At 41.6% G+C, this 19437-nt stretch overlaps 1 protein-coding gene across 20 annotated transcripts in view; it reads left to right on the plus strand.

Annotated features, from left to right (window-relative positions):
* macf1a (microtubule actin crosslinking factor 1a) overlaps nt 1-19437 on the plus strand; it is a 240862-nt gene that overhangs the window by 90668 nt on the left and 130757 nt on the right. For 11 of the 20 annotated variants that reach the window (XM_031295615.2, XM_035991438.1, XM_031295617.2 and 8 more), the window contains 3 exons: nt 8049-8110; nt 15160-15249; nt 18027-18104. In XM_031295615.2, the coding sequence (XP_031151475.1) occupies nt 8049-8110; nt 15160-15249; nt 18027-18104 (230 nt within the window). Of the gene's footprint in view, nt 1-3022; nt 3361-4669; nt 5423-8048; nt 8111-15159; nt 15250-16057; nt 16160-18026; nt 18105-19437 lie in introns of those variants that run through there. The other 9 variants (XM_031295606.2, XM_035991437.1, XM_031295610.2 and 6 more) reach the window with 5 other exon arrangements.

Here is a 19437-nt window from a genome sequence, read left to right on the forward strand (position 1 = left end):
TATTTTGTGGTGCAGGACTTGATTGCTGTATCTCATCTGCATGAGTCAGAGGAGCAGAATCTTCCATATTTGGCTCTTTTATGGAGAGAGGCTGTTATATTTCATGAGCTTCTGAATCATATAGTCAAATCCATGTATTTCAGCCTGTGTGTGGCGCTGTTTACGTGGCTGACTGTTTTAGTTTTATACCTTCATGCATTACACTAAACAACAAGCTGCTGTGCTGCCAGTAAGCTGCTGAGTTTAGTCATGTGTCCAATTATTCATAGCTAATGGTAAAACACTGATTAAACATCCCATTATGCAGCATTAAAAACATTCCAGTTGGCTTTTGTAGTTTAGCCTCAGCGCTAATAACCAATTTATAGCCTATTCATTATGTAACAGCCTGTTGTATCTAAACCATTTATATATATATATATATATATATATATATATATATATATATATATATATATATATATATATATATATATATATATAGAGAGAGAGAGAGAGAGAGAGAGAGAGAGAGAGAGATTTTTTTGTGACATTTTTAGGCCTTTATTTTTGACAGGACAGCTTAGATTTGAAAGGGGAGAGAGAGGGGGAATGACATGCAGCAAGGGGCCACAGGTCGGAACCGAACTCGCGGCCGTCGAGGACTGAGCCCATGCATATGCTAATGCTAATGCTACATATCCTAAACCATTTTGACTTGATATTTTTCACTGACCTCTATACCTTTTGCTCAGTAACTGTTGGTAATGCACCTCGCTGTAAAAACTGAGCTAAATTCTAGGTTAGTCATGATCGGTTTGGGACATGTGTCTAATTTTATCTGGATGCAACGATTGGCTTTAATTCACTAAGGGGAGAACTATCTGGCATGATATAACAGAGTGCAGATCAATGAGGTCCATCAATACCGAGAGAGAAGCGGATGCAACAGTGATGTTAACAGAGACAAGGGAGAAAATGTTAAAGAGGTAAAGATCCCCAAAGTATGAAGCACAGCTATTCAGCAAAGTAGAGAGGGAAAGGTAAGATATTTCTGAGGGATAATATTGATAAACACAAATGATCACAAACCTGAGAAATAATATCTCTTTTTCTGATATTAAAGTGACACTTTACCCCAGATCAGTTGTCTGACCTCGGCCTTTGTGGGCGTGAAGATGACCAAATAAAAAAAAAAATAAAATCATGCTTTTAAAATCTTTTGAGCACCAGACCTCGCAGGAAGTAGTATTAAGCAAAAATGTTGGGAAAAATATAAATGTTTTACAGCACTTACATATACAGTATATTATGTAATTGTGCTGTTTCTTAATACAAAACAGGAGTTTACATGTTGTCCACTTATCGGTCAGTTGAGGGTGCTGTTCCCAATATGCTTCACTTCTGGATTAGGATACTGGACAGCTGTGGGTGGTTTCATGAGGGTGTTTGCGTTTATTTACTAAATATTTTCTTACAATAGTTCATATTGAAACTCTGATTTTTTTCATTTAAGGTAGTCTAAAATATGACTTCATATACATGATTAGGAACAGTTAAAATGTGTGTGTCTCTCATGAGTAATACGGTTTTAGGGACGTGTCCACATGAGTGATTTTGAGACTAGAGTGAGGCACGACTTAACTCATGCGTCAAACTTGACTTTCATGTTCACTTGCTTGTTTGATCTTGTCTCTAGGTTCTAGACGAGCCACTTATGTGTGACACCAGATGGTGTGTGTGTGTGTGTGTGTGTGTGTGTGTCTGTCTATGGTCACATTGCGTGATGCTGTGGTCTTAACCTTTTTCTCATCACAGGAAACTTAGCCTGTCACAGTGGTAGGCCGAGCATGGTAGGGTGTGTGTGGGTGTGCCGCATTATACGTATATGTACATTATGTGGTTTGAGTTGACACAACATGTAAGTCATGGTGGTTTACAATTTCTTTAAAATTGCTAAGCCTTGTACTTAAGCTCTCTTAGTTTATATCAGTAGATGTAAATCAAAATACAGAACCGAGGGTTCTACTGATTAGAATGGTAAAATGGTCCATAGAAAAGTGCATCTTGTAAGCTATTTATTGTATTAAACTCCATTGGATTACTGAGACACATAGGCCCTGGAATGTACTGAAGTAGAGGGCAGGTCTGGTTTGGTGGCATGGCCGTTGAACAGGACAGATGAGGTCTTTATTTAGATGCGGGTCAGTGATAAAACCACGCTGAGCCTGAATCACCTTCAATTAACAACATAGACTTTGGATTTGCTCTGTCTGCCGCTAGAAGACGTTTACATGCCTTTTTCTGTATTGTGTCATTTTTCGGATTAGTTTTACATGAATAAACCTGGGTGCTGATTACCTAATTCTTAAACTTCTTATATATATATATGCATGGTATTGATCTTCAGGAGTTTCCTCAAAGAGGAGGTGTTTTTCTTTGTGGCCACAGGAGGGCAGATTGAATCGGATGTTATTCTGATGACGGGGCTTGCGGCTAACTAGGCTAGCTGGATGCAAATTGCTTCCTGTTTCCTAGGATGGCGAAGACATACCCTGCCTCTGATTGGGTAGTACTTGTTGCCTTCGTTGGTTGGATTGGTTAGGTTTAGGCACGAGGAGTGGGATTGGTTAGGATTAGGGTAGAGTAGGGCGGGACATGCCTTCGCCATCCTGGAAAACTCACTGGGCAAATACGCTAACTCGACAGCTAGCTGATGTGTAATTGGTATGTCATTAGCTAACAAACAGGGAGAGAGAAAGTTTGGATATTTAGGACTAAATACTGAACTGAACCTCCTACCTCCTCTAATCAGCTGATTTGCAGATCTAGAGTGACCTTGTTCTGCTTTACAAACATTTAGCATTCAGTGTTTGTAGCTCAAAGAGAGCGAGAGAGAGAGAGAGAGAAATGGGATAAGAAGCGGAAGGAAAGGAATAATGACATGAGAAAAAAAGAGAGGGATGAAGCCTGCTGCCAAGCTTTGAGTGCCACCAGAGAGGAGGAGGATAAATGAGCCCCGGGGAAGCCAGCCTGGCTAAGAGAGAAACTGAAAAAGAAAGGGAAAGTGAAAGAAGGGAAGATGACATTAACTGAGGAAAGGAGGAGGACACTTGGAAACATCCCTTCCACAATTGAATTGAGGGGGAAAGCCAGGACACCGGAATGGGAGAGCGAGGGAGATTAGAGGCGATAACGAGAGAGAAGGCGTGAGCGAGGGATAAGCATGCTGCGTGGTATTAGAGGCGTAAGCTCAGTCTGGTATTTTTAGTGTGGATGGTCCCTTATAGATGGAAAGAGGAGAGCTTCACTACGAAGGCTCTGAAAAAAGGAGCAATCTGACGGCAAGAGGGAGCAAAGAAGAAGAGGACAAAAAAGAAGGTGGGATGGCGAGAAGGGAGTAACGTCACTGGTGGAAGAAACCGAGGAAAAGGAGGAGCTTGTGTTGCTCTGTCTGAGCTTGTTTCGACTGTAAGAGTGTGTGTGTGTGTGTGTGTGTGTGTGTGTGTAACTATACAGAGTACAACTGCTTTAAGAGTCAGGCTGTCATATCAGCAGAGGTCTGTCCTGACTTCCTGACTCCTGGACAGGGTCACATGAGGATTGTTGTATGACTCAGACGCTGTAGCTGAGCTTTTTTAACCTGTGCAGACTCATTGCTTCCACACCGCTGATTCTTGCCTCTCTTTCTTTCTTTTTCTTTTTTAAACATGACCGAGCAGAAATTATTCAAAACTGCATCTGCGCTGTCTGGGGCAGCAGAGCTATTTCGAGAGACTGCGATAAACAAGGAAGAAGGGAAGCGAACTGCTTCTCAATAATCTTGAGTTCAGGCTAACAGCTGTGGAAGGAAGCAGATCTGGACAGGGAATTGTCGTGTCATGATATGGATGATGTGTGCAGCAGCACGCACTGCGAGTTAACGTCTGCTGGATGCCTCTTATTCACTGCTGACTGCTTATTGTGGCTGCCTGAAAAGCACAAGTCTGGACAAAGGCCAGAAATATGACAAGGCTTTTCTTCATTATGTACCCCATCGGTCATCTCCCATCTCTTTTGTGCACACACAAGACTCATGCACTAATGAGATGAATGACTCTGCCTTGGCTGGTTTTCCTTACAATATTAAATTAAACAACGTCACAAATCCGCCTGGCCTCTCTTAATGAGTCTAAAGTCCATTTCAGCCAAAGTGTCTTCCACTGTTTTCTTCACAAAGCGACAGAGCTCACACCGCTAGGAGCCCGAAAGCCTCAGGACTGTTGACTCTTTGACAAAAGAAAGCTGGAAAGTTTGTGTTTGCCTCTTAAGGAAAGGAAACGTGACAAAAGGAGCAGGAGTGAAGTCAAGGGAATGAAGATATCAGGGCGCTGCTGCATCTGGTGTTTGTCAGCTTGAACAAGAGGAGTGTATGTTTGCATAGTGTTGCAGAACAATCCATGCTTGTATGTTTTTTGAACGCTTTTGTTGCGTGTAAAGAGGATTCGAGTGGATTACATCATCCCTAATGGATACATCTGGGACATTTTTTTTCAGAATAGTTTTTTCATAACCTCTCTGCGGGATACAAACAAACCCCTTCGGTCTCTTTTTCCTCCCCTTCTGCTCCGTGACAAAAAACAAAAACTTAAATTGTGGATTCACTGAACATCTATTGTCCTTCACAGGCACTCAGCTAAAAAAGAGAAAATATCAAAAAGGAAATGATTTCTTTTGGATCGAGAGTTGCTTACCTACGCAGAGCGAGGGAAAGGCATTGTAGAGAGAAAAACAAGAAAAGATAAACAGAGCAAGCACCCCTGCAACTCTGCAGAGAGACACCGTCAGCTGCAGCCAGTACAGACCGTCTGTCGTGACCTGGAAACAGAAAGCAAGAGAACAAGTGACACACAGAGAGAGCGAGAGAGCGAGAGAGTGCCACTGCCTGGTGAGGAAGTAGAAGTAAAGTGAGTGAGTAAGCAGGCTGAAGGGGGCTGTCCTTTTGGACCGAGGGGGACGGAGCTGCCGCTGACATTGACAGACACACGTGTGAGAGCAAATGGTGCTGGGGAAAGAGTGACGGAGGGAGAAGGCCGGTCCTAGATAGGCTGACATGGCAGCGACCACAAGGATCGAGGAGAGAAGGAACGAGTGAACCACACAGATTTTAAACCAAGAGACAGAAAACGAGGAGAGGCTCCTCAAACTGGTACTACCTGCCGGTGCTCTGCTTGTGGCTCACACTCACACTCTTACTGCAGCTTTTGGATACGTGGAGGCAGCTTGTTGCCAACGACGTCTTACTGCTATAATTATCTGACTTCTGGCTTGGATTATGCACCGTTAGCTTTAAATGAAGCTCTGATTAGAGGAGAACAAACACTAGAGCTGTGGATGATGTGGCCCGACTACAGGAATGAATGTCAACTAAACGCTCACCTGTACTCGCTAATGTGCTGTGCAGGTCAGTGTGTATCCCAACGTGTGTGAGTGTGTGTGTGTGTGTGTGTGTGTGTGTGTGTGTGTGTGTGCGCGCCCGCCCACCCGCCCATAGAGTAACTGGACAGTGTTTGCAGTTGTTGTTTACATGCTGCCATGTGTGCAGCGTGGCTTCTGTCAGCACGTGTTTCACTGTGTGTTTGAACAGTTCCTATTTGTGCACATACCGGTGACAACAGTTATGCCAAATGTGGTCTCTATTAATCACTGTGGGTGTCAGGGAAAAGAATGAGGCATCAGTGTATGTGTGTGTGTGTGTGTGTGTGTGTATGTCTGTGTTCTGTTGTGTTTGGACAGCGTGGAAAGGGGGGTGTGTACGTCTTAACAATGCCCTACACTGTCGATGAATGAGCGCCTTTCCGTGACTGTCACTCACATACCTCGACTCCTCTCATGTCTCCAGTTTGGGTTTTGTGAAAATTATAAAGATGGATTCATGACCTCATCGCCTACATGAACCTGAAAAGGCTTCACAGGTGCAGTGATGAGTGTTTAGCACAGTGTGGTTAACCGATATACGTGTGTGTGTGTGATCTAATAACATGTTAAAGCCTTAGTGTTTCCTCTGGGCTAACTAGCTCAGCTACCCTGACAGGTTTGGGAAGCAAGGCGTGTTGCAGTGGTGAAACTATTTAGCAAGAGCATGTTGAAATATGTGTTCTCTGCCTAGGGGCTTGCCCTTTATGTAAACTTTGTGTCACGATGTGTGTATGAGTACATGATGCAATGTAAATTGAACTTTCATCTAGTTGAGATATTTGACCTACTAAATCCTAAATTGAATTGAGCTTGACACATTGAAGGTGTTTAGAGTCTCTGTAAGTTTGTGTGTGTTTGTATAGGTGTGAGAAAGACAGATTACAAGAAATCTTTGAAGAAGGAAGTGATACTTTCTATCTCTCCCCATGGCTGCTCTCCCGTACGGCTCCTCCATGGCAACTGATAAACAACTGGCAGGAGGGGAAGTACCTGCAGCAGGCCGTTCTCTGATTGGCCGTTAGACAAACTGGAGGGAAAATACTCTTCTGTAATTGAGCTGTTGAGTGTGTGTAATAGTCTTGATATGAGAAATAAACGTATCTTATAATTTTTTTTTTATCTCCATTTTTAACTACTGGAGTGAATATTTTCACTGATATCAAATAATTAAGTAACAGCTGAAACTTATGTTGTGATCCTGAAAAGATCCTGGTGAAGACTACCTATTTTAAAAACCTTTAAAAAAATCTTCAAATGTCTTGTTTTGTTTGACAAATAGTGAAAAGCCCAAAAATATTGCGTTTGCTATCACAGAGAAAAGCGGCAAATCTTCACAAATGAGGAGCTGGAACCAGAGAATATTTGCCTTTTTAGCTTGAAATTTCACTCAAACGATTAATTGGTCATCAAATTATGCTGATTATTTTTCTGTCGATCAAGGAAAACTAATTAAAAGTGATGGATATGTCTTCATTTAATAAACTCTTTTGAATTCTTTAGCATTGTACATTGCACATGTACTGCTTTTTCTGTCCCTCATATTGACTCAGGTCGTTTAGGGAACATGCAACATCAAGGATGTTTGACTATCCGTCCAGCAGGAAGTTAGATATTTAACAGAATGGCGGGAAAGGAAAAGAAGAGAGGGTCTGTGTTTTCTCCCAGACAGACCGATACGAGCAGAGAGAGGCTGGATAGGAAGAGAGGCTCCATTGGTGTGGAGGAAGAGGTGGTGGAGGTGTTAGTGAAGGGTGTAAGATAACACAGTTGTGGCTCAGCATCAGGCTCTATTCCTGGCCTGGCTGCCTCACTCCTCTGGCCTGCGGAGGACGCAGGCTGGAGGTCTGCCTGGCTGCAAATCACACTTCAGTTTGAGTTTGTAACAGACAGAGGAACATGTTACTGGTAACCTTATAAACTGAACTGACAAAGGAGGGAGCCCCGTCATCTAAGTAAAACATAAAGATAGCTGTTCAAGACTTTACAAGAAGATATATAGGATATTATCAACAGGACCTTGAACTCAAAGAACCTTCAGTTTCCTAACAAGTGACTGTCTTTACATCAGCTCATATACTGCTATACATCACTGTTGAGGAAGATAAGGAACATTAAATAACTGTGAAGAAGTCAATGTACTTACTGTATGTGACTGATATCCAGTTACTCTTGGTTGTGTGTCTTTTATTGAGTAATGAAATTAAAGTGTGTGTTAACAAAAAAGCTTATAATAAAAGCAGCTACTAAGCCTGTGGGTGTGGGTGTGGGTGTGGGTGTGGGTGGGTGGCAACTTTCCTGCAGAAATCCTCTCATATTGTTATTCACAAATCAATACAATCCATTCCTGAGTCTGAGTGAATACAGCATCATCACTAACTGTCTCCCCATAGGGGCTGTTTAGCCCATTACTTAGCTCCTCTAAGCTGGTGTGTGTGTGTGTGTGTGTGTGTGTGTGTGTGTGTGTGTGTGTGTGTGTGTGTGTGTGTGTGTATGACCTCGTCATCTACATAAGTAGTGTAGTATACTCAGTAGGGTAATCACGCATGCTGCAGCAACCATGCTGGATTTGGATTATGTAATTAACCTCCCTCCTCTCTTTTTCTTTTCTTCAGATGAGCGGGACAGGGTGCAAAAGAAAACCTTCACAAAATGGGTCAACAAGCATCTCATCAAGGTATGTATCGAAGTACAAATGGTTTGCAGTTGTCTCTGTTTTGGTTTGTGGAAATCCTTGCCAGGGCTATTTTATATCATTTCGTCCCTTATCTTCAATATAAATAAGATTTTAATTCTGTTACTTCTCACCAACACAGATCAAACTTACAAAAATACTTGATTTTGAGTCGTGGTTTAACCACATCATTTTTAAATGCATGTCTCAAAGGGCTTTATACACTCTAATATGTCATATACCATACCCTGTTCTAAAATGTGACCTGTACTTTCTCAGATAACATTTATTTGAAAATCAAAAGTGAAAGGTCTCAGGTCGTACTGTAATCATCTCCATCTGCCTGCGTTCTGGCATAACACTTGTACATACAGTGTTTGTTTTTTTAAGAAAATACTTCCTACTGGTCTTTTTCTTCTCCCTCCACCTCTCTGAGCTGAGACCGTGTGGCTTCATCAGTCCTGTATGGACTGATCAGTGTTAATGTGGCCTTGTCTGCTGGTTTGCTTCATCTCTGTTAGTAATGGCTCTAACGTTACAGCTTGTTAAACAGTTTCCCTCTGTCTGGCCGTGTTAACACTTTGATCATGTTCAGCAGCAAAAGCAAAGTGGTAAATAAACTAAATGATCGTCTTGAATGAATATTTAATAGCGGTTGTGAATTTAGAAATGTTTACTGGAATGCAGATATTGAATTATTGATTGGCAGACTGTCGTCGTCTCACTAGCATACTTAACGTGATTGTTGCATGCTTAGTCACCGATAAAGAAACAAACGGAACGAGTTAAATCGGAATGAGCAGCTGCATAACGTCTCTAATACCATTTAGCTAAATAAGATCTACAGTTCTTCCCTTCGCAGTAAGGACAGAAATGCATAATGACACCTGACGGCCTTCAAATCATGTCAAAATGTGGTGGCCGGGTTGGCTCGGTTGGTAGAGCAGGCGCACAGACATTATATGGAGGTATATGCCTTGACGCAGAAGGTCCCGGGTTCGAGTCCAACCTGTGACGATTTCCTGCATGTCTTTCCCCTCTCTCTTCCCCTTTCATGTCTAGCTGTCCTATCCATTAAAGGCGGAAATGCCCAAAGAAAAGAATCTTAAAAAAAAAAAAAAAATCATGTCAAAACATCAGTTAAAATGCTGCATGCTGAGTCAAACCCTTATAGTAGGTGACATAGATTGTTGAAGATAATGAAACTGGAAGGGAAATGCATGCTGCGTCCCAAATCCCTTACGCACTATGTACTCAGTATGTGTACTATCGTTCAGCGTACCTTTGCGTGAATAAACAGAAGTATCTTTTCGGACGCACTGAGCTGTAATTACCACCAGTCACTTTCTGAGAGCCTTCTTGCCGGTTGAAGATGTGTAACCGTGGTAACCCATGTCGTCCTCAGCTTTACTGTTATCGCCAGATGAGATAATGCTTCAATTACTCGAAAAGGTGGCAAAACAACAGCTTTTTAATATGTTGAAATGTAGATTGAAGTGTTGCGGAGCTGCCTCGGCCGCTGTCCGTTTGTCTATCATGAACGTTGTTGTTACTACCACATTGCATTGTTGGATATTTTATGATGGCGTAGTGTCCAGTGTTTGCATACTGTAATATTTTACCGTAAATAGTATTTATTATTATTATACATTATAATAATGTATGTACTAATGGTTTCATACTAAGGTTTTGGACGTACTAAAAATAGCAAACTGTTTGAGCGCGCTAAATAGCATGTTAGTATGGAATATTGAATGCTGCCATTGATTTATTATCTTGGTTATACCTATGAGCTATTTACAGTTAGTGTCTCCTTTGTATGCCCCAGACAGCTGCCTTTGCTGCCTACATGTGTGCATAGTGTCGCATTCTGCACACACACACATGCCATTTCTATCACTTCCATAAAGTACAGTATGTATAGCATGTGTCACACACACACAGGTAGTAAGGACTCTGAGGAGAGGAGAATGCTGGGTATTTCTGTCACATGAATGAAGTGTCTGTCTGACCCCATAACTCCGGAGCGACTGTCGTCACGGTGCCCAGCCTCTGAATGTAACTCTATATCTGCTGGCTCTGCCAGACCAACCACTGACTGTAAATGTAGGTCAGAGATGGAGAGCGAGAGCAGCAGACGGAGAGAGATGGGGTGATTTTTCTGGGCTGGAGATGCATGTCCCATTCATTTGTATAAGGACGGTGCTGTTTTACTGCTGCTGAGTGTGCTTTACATTACAAACATTACATAAGAGCAGATGATTGGTTTTTAATTAATTGATTAGTTGATTGATATAAAATGAATAGGTAACAACTTTGGATGATTTAGGTAATTCAAAGCAAAAAACAAAGAAAAAAAATCTCTGGTTCCAGATTTTAAAATGCATCTAAAGTATTTGCTGGTTTTCTATGAGGAGAATAATGAATATGTTTGGGTTGGGTTGGACCAAACAAACAATTTGAATAAGTCATCTCAGGCTTGAAGAAATGGTGATGGACATTTTCCACCATTTTCTAGACCAAACAAGTCATTGATTGATCGAGAACATAACATGCAAACATGCAAGTTAATTATTAATTCAAATTATTGTTACATGAAAGAAAAAAAATTGAGAGTACTGCTGAAACATTGAATCTTAATTGATTCATTCTTTTTCCTAGGTTTTTTTTATTTAAGTCAGCAAAAACATCTAATGTTCATTTGTTCTACCATCTCAAATGAGCTATTTGCAGTTTATCTGTTTGTATAATTTATTATATATAAAATATACCTAAATGTATATTTAGAAAAAAGAAAAAACTACAATTTTAAACATTGTTTCGATCACTTGTTCTACCAATCCCAGATCAGAGGATTTGCAGATTTTGTTTTATATCATTTTAATATCTTTATTTTTGGAATATCTTTGTATTTTAGCCCTAAAACTCTTACATTTTAAAAGTTTTTAAATAAAATTCTTAAAATAAAGTACCTAGAAACACCTTAAACAGAAATGCTTCGAAAAGAGACAAATAGAGCAAGAAAGAAATGGCTCCAGGTGGCATAATGCAGCGTGAACAACACACACACACACACACACACACACACACACACACAGCCAGCCATTACATTTGCACAGAGGTCATGTAGAGTTAGGTTGTCATTGTTAAAGAGTGCTGAACTTTACTGTCGTAGCGAGATTGAGAAAGCAGCGAGGGTAAGACAGGATGGGTGGAAGAAGATGGAGAGGGGAAGGGTGACATGAAAACATATGGAAGAGGAGAAACAACTCTTTTCTGATCCGTTGAAATATCTGCTGCTAGTTAGATGACAAAGTGTTGCTAAAGAAGTAATATTTCAATAGGCGATTATGTCCCAACACAGTGTTCTTTAATAGAGAGGGGGTGAAATACTTCTGTGTTCTCATCATCTGCTGAATCGTAGCCAGCACTGTTGAGTCTACAAACCTCCTCCCTATCTGCAGGGATTTACAGGCAAACACAGACAGAGAAAACAAAGGGGGGGGGGGGATTAAGAGAGAAAGACGGAATAGAAAATAAGCTCATGAGACAAAGACAAGGGGCATTAAAGAAAAGATGAAGAGGTAGACGTAGACAGAAACAGCTGCTCATTGCCCTCAGCTTCCTATTGGGTGACATAATCGCTCCTTGTTTCCTGTATGCTCTGTATGTGTGTGCCATGTCTGGTATGTTTTTGGCTGCTCAGGTGTGTGTGTGTGTGTGTGTGTGTGTGTGTGTGTGTGTGTAGTGCAAACAAGGGGCCAATATAGACTGAGCTACCTGCTGGCATGCAGTGACACATTTTGACCCAGCAGGGTGTTGACACAGTGAGCACAAATCTAGAAGCTTTGTATTATGAAGTCAGAAGGAGGCAATTTATTAAGACATTTATCCAATAAGTGACTGAAAATATTGGAAGCTATTTGAGCTGATAAAAGCGGTTACAATTATCCCCATATTCAGTCCAACACAGATTTACCCTGAGTATATCAGTATATGCTGATGCTGTTGCCGAGGTGCTGTCATCTTGGTCCTTAACACGAGCTCCATATGACAGCTGCCGTCACTGCACATCAGACACAGCTGGCTGTGTGAGCAACATCTGTGAAGATGCACTCGTACACACAAAAAACATCACAAAATGACAATCTGCAGATTCAGCTGGGTGTTACAGAGTGATTTTAAATTCAATGACAGTGTCCCGAGACTGAACTCTGTCTTACTGGATGTTGGTTGGTTACTTGGTTTTTGATGTGTTGCGTCATGCAGTGGGACTTAGGGACTTTCTGAGGTGCCATCTCTGGACGCCAATGGGAACATAAATTTAAAGGTCCCATGGCATGAAAATGTCACTTTATGAGAGAGAAATCATGGCTTTCAAACGAGCAAAGTGGCAGTTGGTCAAGGCCACTCCCCCACTCTCCACCTTGCCCCCCCCCCCCACCCCTTCCCCTCCTCCCCCCGCTCTCTCAGAAATGGCACATCCTAAGGAAAGCTCATTGTGGGACTGGCTCTAGTGTCTGTAATTCTGCACCAAGGCTGAATTTTGGGAAAGAGACTTCAGATACAGTATTAGGGGACCACTAAGGCCTATATAAAAGAGACTTCAGATACAGTATTAGGGGACCACTAAGGCCTATATAAAAGAGACTTCAGATACAGTATTAGGGGACCACTAAGGCCTATATAAAAGAGACTTCAGATACAGTATTAGGGGACCACTAAGGCCTATATAAAAGAGACTTCAGATACAGTATTAGGGGACCACTAAGGCCTATATAAAAGCATCCAAAGAGCAGCATGTCATGGGACCTTTAAATGTTCTTTTTTTTTTTATTTCCTTTGATGGGCACTGCAGCCTACTTAGCACTGTGGTTTTATGTAGCGTAGATACACCAAGCAGCTTTACAGAAAATAATACATTTAAACATTGTTGCAGGTTTGGTCCATATATGCATGTAGGCTTATTATTTGGATGCACCTACGATCATCAAAATTCATAAGAAGTTTGCTAACAGTATGAAAAGGATTTGTTGTTTACTCTGAAACGTAATGCTGATGTCTCACAGTCCAGATATAGTATTGGTTATTAGTAGATTTGTCGGGGGGGTTGGTTTCATTTCAAATCACAGGGTGGGCTTCCAGTAAGCTGGTATTAAACACAACATGGGCAGAGATGAATCCACTCATTCATGGTAACTTGGAACCAAACGAAGGCTCTGACACATTGAGACCCAATTAGACAAAAGCAGCACCTCATTTCCAGTCAGCGTTGGATGCGCCATTTCTTCCTGACATCTAATTAACACTTCTTCCATCAGCTCCCTTCTAAAACAGCTGATGTCATCCTTCAACAGAAGAGTGAGAGTGTGACACAGATGCGGGAGGAGGAGGAAGGTGGATAGGGAAAGTAAAAAAAAAGGGGTTATTGAGGACAAGTGGAGGGATTTTTTTTTTTTTAACTTTTGTAGCTGTAGCTTTAAGCCAAAGACAATTATAGCTCTGAGCTCCACCTCAAAAAAGTCCTTCTGAGCGCCTGGGTAGCTCACCTGGTAGGGTTCGACTCCGACCTGCGGCCCTTTGCTGCATGTCATTCCCCCTCTCTCCCCCTTCGTGTCTTCAGCTGTCCTATACAAATAAAGGCCTAAAATGCCCCAAAAAATAATCTTTGAAAAAAAGTCATTCTGCTTAAGGTATCTACTTTAAAGAGGTTCAGGATAGTTGTTTCATTTTAATTAACATTCTGTGAATCATGACTTGGTTGGACGATGAAGACCTCTCTAGGTTTTACTTTTGTGACTGTCTTGCCCTCCTGTGGTGAAATGTGGTAGTACAGTTTCTTGTCCTGAGGCCAGGACTGCAGCAAAACTTTTATCAGTGCAGGTGCATGCGAGAAGCAGGTAAATCACTGTAATGCAGGTAGTTGCCTACGTAGATCTGCATTTTTGAAGAAACTGCTTTGAAGCACTTTGGAAGTTGGAGTAGGTGTGTTGGATCTTGGTTGCATGCCGATGCCCCTCTCTTTCCACCGTCTGCAGCAAATACTTTATTTGCAAAATAAAAGCTTATTGTTTGCTATTACCCGAGTCTTTCTGCAGACATTTTACGATACCTACTGTTCTTCTTTCTCAAGCTGGTGAATTGGAAAGTAGTCTTGAATAGAATAAGAGCTAGTGACCTAGAAACACTCTACTTTTTTGTCGTGTCTTATTCAGTTGATCTCATGAGAGATTATGCGTTGTTTTCAAATATTTTCTCTATTCATAAACCTACAATCTTTTAGTCTTTTATGTCTCCAGAAGAGCATGTTAACTTTGTCCATTCAGTGAGAAATGTTGCTTTAAAGTCGTAATACAGTATGTTTTTGTGTATTTCAATATTAGTTTTTGATTTTTCCTTTTTATTCTTGATAGTTTTTTTTCATGCAGGAGAGCAGGTGAAGAGCAACGTTTTAGTCATGGTCTTGTTGGAATTAAGGTTTCATAAACAAAATATATACATTTACATTTAAAGTCCTCTAATTCATACAAAATATGGTTAAACTAAGTTTAGTTCCCATAATGCTTTACTTACTCGTCACAGCTCTGCTGATCCATTATTCTCTGTCTGTCTGTCTGTCTGTCTGTCTGTCTGTCTCTCTGTCTGTCTCTCTGTCTGTCTGTCTGTCTGTCTGTCTGTCTCACTGAGTGTTCCACTTTCAAACAAAACGAGCACTGATGCTGATCAGGCTGCTGCTGAGTCACTGTGTCAGCAGCGGTTGCCACTGGTGACAACCTACCCCCACTCCCTGTGGTTGTGATGTCATGGCAACAGAGACAAGGGGCCACAGCTGGTGCATCGTCTCTGTTGGCCCGGCAACCGCTGCCACCAGCCCCGTCAGCTGTGGGGCAAAATCGGCCTGGCAGATGTCAACAGTGTTGAGTCAACAGAGGGTTGATTGGAGTGTGTGATTAACTTTTTTTTCTTTCTGTTTTTCTTCCCTTCTCATTCCTTTCCCTTTATTCCCTTCTCACCTAACCTCTTCCTTCCCTCTTTCCTACCTCCTTTCTCAGGTGAGGAAACACATCACAGACCTGTACGAGGACCTGAGGGATGGACACAACCTGATTTCCTTGCTGGAGGTCCTCTCTGGAGTCACCCTGGTATGCATTGTTATCACACACACACACACACACACACACACACACACACACACACACACACACACACACACACACACACACACACACACACACACACACACACACACACACACACACACACACACACACACACACACACGCACAGACACATGATTATTCATCTTACTTACTAATATTTTCGATCACACACTCCTCCTCTGCCTCATTACACACCCTAGCATCCCCAGCTCAATGCATCACAATCCTGAGAATGTGGCACACACTCTTCAAAAATAACACTGGAGTTCGAGAGGAGGTTAAAACTTTTTCAGCTTGAAGGTTTTAGACATTCTGGGTGACTCCCTGCTCCAGGCTGGCACACTAGTAATGTTTGTTAGTTTGAGCACCAGTGGCCCGACTTTGCTCAGCGTGATGATGTAAGAGCCTTAGTCCTAATGCTGACGGTAAACAGGCCACAATGTGACGCAGGCTGATTCAGTGGCAGACAGGTAGACTAACAGAAACAGACTGCTGACTCTGGTCTGCTTATGTACACACAAGATCACACAAAGGACACACTGCTCCTTTCTGACCCTGTCACCATCATGAACAATGATCTGAGTGAGTTAAACTGACTTTTTTCACAGTGTTTATATGATTTTTTATTTTATTTTTGCAGTTACGGTACTTTTGTCCCTTTTTTCACTTGGTCCTGCCCTCTTTCATTCTGTCCTCCTTATCCATCAAATCTCACACTTCATCTCTTCTTCCTCTTCCTCTCTTTCTATCTCCCGTCCCCCCCCCCCCCCACCTCCTTTTGTTATCATAGCAACAGAAAAGCGGCCCTGCACAGAAAAGGGCATACGCCTCGCGGGCCCCCCCTCTCATCTTGCTCGGAGGGGAGGATGAGGAGGCGGAAGGAGCTCAGGGAGTATGTTTGAATCAACCCTTCTCCCCCTCTACCGCTCACCGCTCGCTCTGTCACTTCTGACCTCTGACCCCTCAGCTTCACCCTCTGCCCCCAATAGGTGGAGCTGTGTGGCTGCATGAGAGTGCTGTGCCACTGACCTCTGACCAGAAACCATACTGGGCTGCACATGACACCATACAGTGCTGTGTTACTGTATCACACTACATGCAGGCCGTCATTTCGGTTGGGTTACAGCATCATAACATACATGTTGATGATTTTTATGTTCAAATTATGTGTTTCTCTTTGAGCAGACAGACAGACAGACAGACAGACAGACAGGAGTCAGGAATGAAAGTTCATCAACCCTTTAAAAACAGGGCTGTTTCTGAAAAGTTGGCATTGTAAAGATTTTCACCCGACAATGCTCTACGACTATTTTGCATGAATTGTGTACAATAAAATATTACTTTATTAACAATCTAATGCAATCCAAAACAACAACTCAGCGATAAAATCGGCCTTTATATTATAAAGTTCAGTTCAGAGAGGTGTTTATGTAACTATATGTTTATTATTGAGGTTGTAGTTTGGAGTGTTGTTAAATTCGACTGCATCAGATTGAAAGATGCTTGTAATGTTTTGCCCACCTCATTTACAAACATGAGGATGAAGCACACTTGATTACAGCGCAAAACTATCACTAACTAGGACCTCAATAATAAACATAGAGCTGAATTAACACCTCACCAAAAACTGAACATTATAAGAAGTTGTGGCATCTGTTGTATTAGATTGCAGTACATTTGATATAAAGTGACCAGGGAGTGTATACACACTCCCTTGTAGCTGTAATTTGAAAAGAATGAGGTGTTTTTGAGATGTTTGACTTAAACTATTGTTGTTTTATTTAATTGTAAATGCAAAACATGTCTATATTGAGGATATTGAAAGTTTAGGACTGAAATGTAAACATATTTCTGAAGCAGTAATAGGAATAATCACAGTAACAAAAAAGTATATTGCAATTAAAGAGTGTTTCCCTCTGATTGGATGGAAGCTGTTTGAGCAGATTGACTTGGTTTAGTAGCTCAACACACTGAGCAACACAGGTAGAGGAAAACATGCAATGGCGCAAACTGTATGTCAAGCTTAGACTTAGTCATGTGTGCCATAGAAAACACATACACCATCTCTCCTCTCCTCACATACACCATCTCTCCTCTCCTCACATACACCATCTCTCCTCTCCTCTCCTCTCCTCTCCTCTCCTCTCCTCTCGCTGATGTGATGACTAACCCTGAGTGTACCTTTTTTTTACCAGTACAGTGTGAACCCACATCTGCATCCTGCACTCATGTACTTTTTGCAGCAAAAGTGTGTTTGTAATGTTTGTGTGTGTGCTTTCTTTTTTTGTTTCTTTGTTACTTTGTTTCTTTCTTTTGTTTATTTGTATGTTTGTTTGTATGTTTGTTTGTTTGTTTGTTTGTTTGTTTGTTTGTTTGTTTGTTTGTTTCTTTCTTTCTTTCTTTCTTTCTTTCTTTCTTTCTAAACATTGTGAAAATATGGCGTTGAATAAAGAAAATGAGAAGAATTATCTGATATGAAGTTTGCGTTTTTCACTCTAAAAGCAGCATGGTTTGGGTGTAGTTTGCTCCTGAGTTTTGGCATGTCTTTAACAGCTCCTGTTGAAGACAGCGCCCCCAGAGGACCAGTTCATGTCAATACAACTGCGCTGATTTTTTACTTCACTGCACTGTGGATTGAATTGAGCTTTATTTGCACTCACTGCTGCCTCCTGCGTTTGTGTCACTAAAAAAACTACTGAGTTTAAATTTGATTTGTTGACTTTCCTCATTATTTTCCCTCTCCTTTCTTTTCTTTCCAGCCCAGAGAAAAGGGGCGAATGAGATTTCATCGACTACAGAATGTCCAAATAGCGCTGGACTTCCTTAAACAGAGACAGGTATACACACACACACACACACACACACACACACACACACACACACACACACACATATATGAGTTTTTGTGTCATTTATAATCCCATGAAATGAGTCAGCACTTGTTCCAGATCGGTTGTTGTAATCTGTGAATTGAGACAAGCATGATGAAAATGTCTAGCTCTTTGTCATTATTAACCTTGTGTGTTTTCCATAAGGATTATGAAATAAGGACACTAGAAGGGTACTCTGAGAGCGCAGGCCTCTGCTAAGGCATGCCCTATTTCACAATGTTAATGCAGTGTGAAATATCTAAGTCGGGAACTCATTTTTTCAATTATTCCAACAACACATGAATAGAGCCAAACGCCCTATCTCGCAAATAATTTGTCCCCGCCCCGGGATTTGGATCCACTCCAAAATTCAATGGGTTCTTCCTTGGCCCATGCTACACCCTTCCATCAAGTTTCACCAAGACCTAACAGACAAACCAACAGACAAGCCAACAGACAAACTAAGAAACGACCAACAAACAGACAAACCGAGCCATAAACATAACCTCCTTGCCGGAGGTAAATATCTTAATGAGTATTAGTCCAGTCTGGGGACTGTGCATATGCGTTCATATTGTTGTGTACAGATTTCGAGGTATTAGTAATTGCACAACCACAGCCTACCTCATTTTCAGGTGTCTGTGTGGGATAGTTTGTGTGAAAGCTATTTGCAAGCTTCTCCAAACATGCCTGGTGTGAAAAAGGCTTTTATGTAGTTTAAAGTTCCTGGTTGCTATTTATAGTCCGGTGCAGCAAATTCTACAAAGTTTGCATAAGCGAGTGATTGGAAATACTGTACTTTTCATCCAGGGACTGGGCAGTTTAGAAATTTGGTGATAGGGAAAGAGAGAGAGATAGAAGAGTGAGGGTGAGAGAAATCTATATAGCTGTACTAAACATTTTTCATAAAGCACCTACAGACTCTCCCCCCCCCCTATACTGCGTCTTTCATTGTTTCCTCTCTATCATGAATTAATATTTCTCTTCACTTACTGCACACTGCATCTTATCGTTTACTCTCAAACTGCAGCTCTTTCTCTCCTTTAAACCACACTCTTCCTCCATACTGTATCTCTCAAGTCCCCATCTTTCTTCAACTGTGTCTCTCTCATCTCTCTTGTCTTGTTCCCTAGAGGCAGCAGCCATGGAGGACTGACCTTTTTTTCCTCTGAATCCTCTCTGAGTTTCACTGCAGGTCTAATTACACAGCCCGGGTGGCTTGGCTTAGCCGAAGCCACAAGATTTCTCTCTAATGGAGTATGATAGTTGGAGCAGAGATCATTTTTCATCATTAACATGC

Source organism: Sander lucioperca, chromosome 14, assembly GCF_008315115.2.
Source record: "Sander lucioperca isolate FBNREF2018 chromosome 14, SLUC_FBN_1.2, whole genome shotgun sequence".
In the NCBI taxonomy this organism is placed as follows: domain Eukaryota; kingdom Metazoa; phylum Chordata; class Actinopteri; order Perciformes; family Percidae; genus Sander; species Sander lucioperca.